The sequence below is a fragment of the Delphinus delphis genome, chromosome X (assembly GCF_949987515.2).
Source record: "Delphinus delphis chromosome X, mDelDel1.2, whole genome shotgun sequence".
Lineage (NCBI taxonomy): Eukaryota > Metazoa > Chordata > Mammalia > Artiodactyla > Delphinidae > Delphinus > Delphinus delphis.
This window is the reverse complement of record NC_082704.1, coordinates 88,235,654-88,243,221: the sequence shown is the minus strand read 5'-3', so window position 1 is coordinate 88,243,221 and position 7,568 is coordinate 88,235,654. Positions and strand designations below refer to the sequence as shown.

The following is a 7,568-nucleotide window of genomic DNA, read 5'->3' as shown; positions in this document are numbered from 1 at the left end:
TCTCAGGAAAGTTGCTAGAAAATGGGGGAAAATGTAGCGGTCCAAAACTAACATCATGGACCGTATGGGACCTGAGGGTATTCTGGAAGAATATTGTCAGAAAGAGTTCCATGGAGGTACAAGTTATAAACAGTATACAGTAGCAGTTACCTTAAGTTTTCATTAATAAAGTCTTATGCTGTGGGTAACTAGGTGTGATGGTGTTTAATATATTAAAGATTATACTCTTTTCCATCTCAGTTTTGAGGTGTATATAAATGTTGACTTCAGAATTTTAAAGTACATTTTTAGAGATTTATTTTCAGCTCTTAACTCTTAAAGACAATTTGTAGTAGCTAGATACACCAAAACACTATAGACCTGTGGGGTTGCTTGGGTTATTTCAGTAAATTTAGGCCTCAGTTTATTAATGAAGAGACAAGAAAAAAATGCTCTGATAAAGTGGAGATAAAAATCTCCTGAGGCTTAGAGAAAAGTCAAGGTGGCAAATGGTATGTGTCATGTTGTTTGCCATTTCTGTTCTGTTGGTAGTGTCCTGAGCTGGGCAGGGGTCCAGAACTTAGAAGGGGAAAGTGACATAGGTGCAAGAGACTTGATGTTTCTGGTGTAGGAACTTCATAACAAAAGATAATTAAAGTGTAGGTCAGTTTATCTACAGAGCACGGTTTCATTTCTCTACCAAATGATGAGGGTGAATTTGAAATTAAGTTTAAGCCAAAATTTAAAATAATTGGGCAATGACTAATTTCTTCTTACTCTACTTTGCTCAGGGAAAGAGTTTCAAGATGGGAGAAAAGGATTTAAAATGGGATATTGTCTAAATCCTTTCCAGCACCTGCTTCTTTAACCTTAATGCCTTTCTCCACTTTGGATTATTGTATTAAAGTTTCATTATTTGGCTTGAAGCATTATAAAGTGTTGGGCATTTACGTGTTCAGAAGATAAAGTCTGTTCCTGTTATCCACAACTCTATCTTTGCGTTAGCATTTTCAGTGGAAAAAGGTTATAGTCACTATATAGACAGCTACCTACATCATCAGTTCCTTAAGGGAAGTTCCTGTTTGTTCCAGACTTGACCTCAATAGGCAGGGAATCAATGTTTGAAATACAGTAAGAAACTGCTAGATACAGTTTGATTGCATAGTGCATTCTCAAGTACCCTCTTATTTTCACATATGTGGTTAGTCTTTAAAGTGTTCGTTATTTTTAATCTGACTTTTTGTTGGGTTCATCTTTGTGGTCAGTGCTATACATCAGAAGGCAGTTACAATACTTTGGCTTCCTTTTTGTTTAAAAATTGTAATTGCAGCATTCAATGGTTGAGTCAATTTCAGCTCCCTTAGTCATGCCTCACTTTTTTTTTCTATTTTAAAATAAAGGCAGCTACAGCTTTCTTTGTTTTATTTACTTTCCCATTTGCTTTTTTTCTTTTAATTGTTACAGAATTGTAGAAATGACAGAAGCAGAATTCTGCTAATCAATCACACCCTATTTTCTAGCCTCATTTCTCAATGTCCAGAATGTTGTAGAAGCTTAAATTTTTGTGTCATGTTTAACTAGTATGAGATGCTCTTTTATGGTACAGTTTTAATACTTGGTCCATATCCTTAAAATACTTGGTCCAATTCCTTAAAATATTAATTAGTACTATACAGTATGTCCATCTCCTGCTCTGGCAAACAAATTTTATGTATTTGGAGTCATATTTTGTTTAAATTCTAAAGTTGAAGAGTGGTAGATACACAATTCAGCATGAAAACTTAATTATTTATGTGGAAATTGTAAGTGAATGTTTTATCTTGGCATTGGTTTAATGATAATTGAATTGTTTCCTTACTAGTCCCAGCCAAGTATTTTCTACTGCCGTGGAGTTTATAAGTTAATACCAATTTTATACCTAAATTTAAGAGGTTAGATGTCATGTCTATCTTTAAATGTACAGGGCACTCCTACTTTGTGGAGAGATACATTGAAAGCTGGTAATGAGTAGAATATTCATTTATTTAACCTTTAACCTTAAATGTTAAGTTGAACTTAAAATTTCACTTTAATGACTATTTTCACGTACTTTTAAAAAAAAAAAGTTATTTTAAACTTAATTCATTCTTTGATACTTGTCTTGAACTCTTGTTTTTACTCGTTGAGAAAATTTAAAAAGGGTCACCGTGATGCTATAGTGTAACATCTCAAAAGTGTGTAACAGTGAAATTTCAAGCCTTAGTTTTCATTAGAGCCAACCAAAACAGGCTGATTGTAAGGTTTTTCCAGTGCTACAAAAGCTACAAAATTCCACTGCTAGAAAAACATAGCAAAATAAGAAAAATTAATTTTGATTCAACCTTTATTCTATTATTAATGATGCAAATTTGCTAGTGCCTTCTTCAGTAAATAAAATTACTAAGTTTTAAACTCCCTACCATAATTACAGTTTTGAAATTCTTATCTGAAATTTTAATATATTAAGAGTATTTGATAGTTTAATGATTAGTTTTGAACTTGTAATAATTGGGTGAGGTAGGTTAGTTACTCTGGAATGATTTGAAAGCTCAAAATTATATCTTGCTGATTTTCTGAGTTAGGTAGAAACATTAGGAAATTGGAAATATCTTTCTTTTTCTTTCTTACACTAAAAGAATTGCAGTTTGGGAATAATTCTACCATATTTTAATAATCTGTAATTTAACAAACATGATACCTTCATTAAAGAAAAAGAAACACCAAATACTAGTAAGTAATAATTATATAGAGTGTCAGCTAATGGATAGCAACTATATGCCTCATTTTAAAAATTGGTATAATTAGCTATAAAATTTAATAGGTTGGAGTCTTGCTGAATTTTGCCAAGGAGTTACACGGAAAATTCTTTCCAACATTTGAGAAAAGAAAGGAAAAGGTCTTTTCAGGTTTGAGAATTGTCACTAAGATATTCCAGTTATAGTTATTAAGATGAGACATAGAAAGAGAGATATATTCTGTTTTTACTATTACCTACAATAGACCTTTTTTGGTCAAGTTATTGTTTTCACATTTAATGGAAAGAATCTGATGGTGGAAGTTGGTGGAGAGAAAACTGGAGTTTGTGTTTGTTCTTCAGGTAAAGAAAATATATTGGAAAATTACCAGTGAAATAAGGAAATGTCATCAATAATTCATGTGTTTTAGTATCTTTTCTATTACTTTTCTTCAGTGGGAGATATAGGAATCAAGCTAAGTAATTACTAAAATGAATAATTGTTCTCAGTTTCTTCCTGGTGGATCCAAATCTCATGGATTTGTGCAACTACCCAGTAATTTAATTAGGACTTAATTCAGGATTTTTTTTTCTGTTTTCTAAATAGATGTACAGCTGATTTATTCTCCCTTCTTCTTTTTTTAAGGAATCTAGGTAAAAATGGCTTATCTAACAGTAGCATTTTATTGGATAAATGTCCGCCTCCAAGACCACCATCTTCACCATACCCTCCCTTGCCAAAGGACAAGTTGAATCCACCTACACCTAGTATTTATGTGAGTCTGAATTGACTGACTAGAAGTAAATCAAACCAGTGTTTGCACCTACCTGTCTTTCATAAAATCTTGCTTTAAATCAATATGGATGCCCTTTAGGAAACTTCAGAATTATTGGCAGCAGCTTGAATGTTTTGGGGAAAAAAATGATATATTCAAAAAGATTTTGTAATAGCATTTAAAACGTGCCTTCTCAGCTATTAACTGCGATTACATTACAGTAGTGAGAAATACTTTTTACTGCACCCAGTTTTGAGCAGATTTAGGCAAAAACTACCTAAAAGTGTAACAACTTTTTGCGTAAGCTGTGTTTTAAATCTGCATTCTACTAGTTGTAAGGATCTTAACATTCATTCTGTTTATACATCTACCAAAAAAAAAAGATATTTACCTTCCAAAAAAAGTGTTCGAGAACATAAAATGTGATAATAAATATGTCATTAAAAAGCTTAATAGATTATTTAAAACTGGGGATTACTTTTACTTAATGGACATTTAGACATGTGGTATAGGAAGTTGATAAGAGTTCAATCAAAGCAACTCTTATTTATGTTTCTCTGAAATAGGTCCTCCTACCCCATTTCCTTCCATCTTCCCACTTCTACCCCAAATGAAGAAATTTTAAACTATTGAGTGTTTTTGGAGATTTGACCCTATTTTCACCCTCCAGGAGCCAACTGTTTATCATATTAATCCTTTAGTATGTAAGGGAAGCACTGGGATACACGTGTAATAAAACTTTTATACTGAGGTCTGAGGGGGGAAAATGCAAAATTATTATTTATTTTACGGGTTGTCTTCTTCAGCCTGCTTTCATTTTGGTAATATTATTTTAAATACTGATTTTTTCCCTCTCTTTTGTGATAAGAGAAAAACCATATAACATAAAATGTATCATCTTCACCATTTTTAAGTGTACAGTTCCATAGTGTTAAGTATATTCTAATTGTTTCAAAACAGCTCTCCAGAACATTTTCATCTGGCAAATCTGAAATTCTATACACATTAAAAAACAGCTCCCTCTTCCCTGGTCTCCCCAGCCCCTGATAACCACCACTTTACTTTCTGTTTCTATGAATTTGACTACTTTAGATACCTCATATAAGTGAAATTATACACAATTTTTCTTTTTGTAACTGGTTTATTTTCACTTAAAGTGTCTTCAAGATTCATCCACATTGTAGCATGTGATAGGACTTTCTTCTGTATCTCTCCCACGTATTTTGTTCAAGATACAATGGACAAGAGAAATGTATGTGGTTACTAATTACAATTAGAATCAAAAGACATAGTGATAAAATGCTATAAAACATAAAACAGGCATAACGACACATAGGATGTATTATTTATTTAAATTGCAGTAAATAATGAATATAAATTTGGCGTAATATTTTCTAAAAGGTCTGCTTTATGGAGATCTAACAATACGTTTTAATTTTACAGTTGGAAAATAAACGTGATGCTTTCTTTCCTCCATTACACCAATTTTGTACAAATCCAAACAACCCTGTTACAGTAATACGTGGCCTTGCTGGAGCTCTTAAGTTGGGTAAGCTTTAAATAAGAAAAAGGAAAAGTGTATATATTTCCTTTACTGTCTATTAACTTCTAAAGCACTGGCAGAAACTTTTTTCTATTCTTTTGTAGTTTTTCGCATTTTCATTTTAATGAGTGTGAGAGAGAGAAAGAGTACTTATTACTTCTTTAATCCATAACTTGAAGATACGATGATAATGGTTAAATTAACTTTTGTTGTTTTAATTTAGCTTTTATTTTCATCCAGTTATATAATTATAATTATGATTTAGGTTGACTAATAGAAGAAATTTTTAAGATAAAATATAGGTAAAATTTGATATTACTAATAAGTACTGTAGCCCCCTAAGTGGTTCCTGTCACCTGCAGAGATTGAATAAACAAGTGAATCTTTAGCCCCTGGCCCCTTGATTATTCTCCTTCTGTTGATGGCATGACGATTAGGTCCAGGGCTTCAGCGTATGGTTGTGCAAATCTGGCACAAAGCTCAGGGTGTGCAGAGTTCCTGGTTAGTTTTTAGGGGGATTGGATAGAGCACCATGAAACATTTTCCTTTTTTTTCTTTAAAAAAAAAAAAAACACTTTAAAAATATTATTCCACTAGCTCTCTATTTTACATTTGGTAGTGTATATATGAGGGTGGGAGGAAGATGCAAGAGGAAGGGGATATGGGGATATATGTATGCATATAGCTGATTCACTTTGTTATACAGCAGAAAGTAACACTGTAAAGCAATTATACTCCAGTAAAGACGTTAAAAAACATTATTCCAAATATAATTTTTATTTATTAACTACATTTATTTATTTATGAAGACCTGGGACTTTTCTCTACCAAAACTTTGGTAGAAGCTAACAATGAACACATGGTGGAAGTGAGGACACAGTTGTTGCAGCCAGCAGATGAAAACTGGGATCCCACTGGAACGAAGAAAATCTGGCACTGTGAAAGTAATCGATCTCATACTACAATTGCTAAATATGCACAGTACCAGGCCTCCTCTTTCCAGGAATCATTGAGAGTAAGTATTTATTTCCTGAAGATTATTTTATTTTAGAGATCATTTGTTTTATTATTTTATAGTTTACTTTGAAAGGGCGCTTTACTTTTGTAAACATCTCATTTTATGTTATATAAAATAGTTTATTATTATAACATACTTTATAAGTGCTATCCGGTTTGCTCTTACTACTAAGTCTAAGCAAACCTATGGGTTGATAAATATTGTTACTTTCTAGTGAGATGTCTCCCTCATTTCTGGGATATTTCTGTTTAGAGAAGGGTTTCTTAACCTTGGCGTTATTCACATTTTGGGTTGGGTAATTCTTTGTTGTGGGGAGCTGTCCTGTGTATTGTAGAATATTTAGTAGCATCCCTGGCCTCTACCTTCTAGATGTCCATAGCACACCCCTTAACCCCTATCCCAGTTATGACAATCAAAAATGTGTCCAGACATGCCAAATGTGCCCTGCAGGGCAAAATTATCCCTGATTGGGAACCACTGATATTAGATGATAAACTAAATCTTAAGTTTGCTTTATGCTTGCAGAGTCCCTTGTCTTATTCCTTCCCATTAAACTCTACCAGGTTAGTATTATCTGATATATAACTCCCCCAGGAAGCATTACCCATCTCGGTTTGAAAGAGAGAACTCCAGGAGAGGCAAAAATTATTTCAAAATATACAGAAAATAAAAGAATAAAACTTTGAAAAATAATCAGGATTATTATTAAAAGACTCATAGGACTTTCAGCAATGAGGCATTATTAAAATCCTTCAGCAATGAAGTGAGAACTTTGAATTCTCCTATGAATGAACATAAAACATCCATAAAAGTGAGTTTATTAAATGTATTACTCAAACACTTATCTGTACTAAGTTGTTCCTGTACATATCCCACAGCTGAAATTTAATATGCGCCTGCAAGTCTTTAATTTGTAGTTCATTAGATTTGCTTATCTCTGTTTAAAATTTTCAAGTTCACATTTTCAATCAAGGCAACATTTGTACCTGCTAGTCATATATTTGTGTTCCTTTTTTACTACCACTCCCCATATCCTATAGAGAAATTCATTTAATAAAAACTATCCTGCAACTTTCACAAGTTGCAGTGAATTTGTTGTCCATATAAGTCTCTCTGGTTCAGACTTTTGAGATACTTCAACTCTGTGGTAGTATTACGGTCAGAAAAGAATAGTTAGTAAGCAGGATTCAGAGATCATCAAAGGAGTATTTGGAAGAAGAAGATGAGAGGCACGGTACTTAAATGGAAAGGGATCCATAATCAAAGAAACAGTGATTTCTTATATGTGCCTTGGAGGTATGGACCATTATGTGTGGAAAATTTGACAGATGTTTAAAAAACATATACATTTAGAAGGAGGGAGACCAAAATGTCACTAAGTATAGTTAACTCAGAAATCGTAGGACAGTATTAAGAGATACCATGTCTGTGACACAGAAATCATAAATAATAGTAATATTTTCATTGAAAAGCACCTATATTTATCCAATACTTAATTTA

At 32.7% G+C, this 7,568-nt stretch overlaps 1 protein-coding gene across 3 annotated transcripts in view; it reads left to right on the top strand.

The window, feature by feature from the left end:
* Positions 1 to 7,568, top strand: part of KDM6A (lysine demethylase 6A) — a 210,006-nt gene that overhangs the window by 168,593 nt on the left and 33,845 nt on the right. For all 3 annotated transcript variants that reach the window (XM_060002295.1, XM_060002296.1, XM_060002297.1), the window contains 3 exons: positions 3,378 to 3,507; positions 4,951 to 5,056; positions 5,860 to 6,065. In XM_060002295.1, the coding sequence (XP_059858278.1) occupies positions 3,378 to 3,507; positions 4,951 to 5,056; positions 5,860 to 6,065 (442 nt within the window). The remainder of the gene's footprint in view (positions 1 to 3,377; positions 3,508 to 4,950; positions 5,057 to 5,859; positions 6,066 to 7,568) is intronic.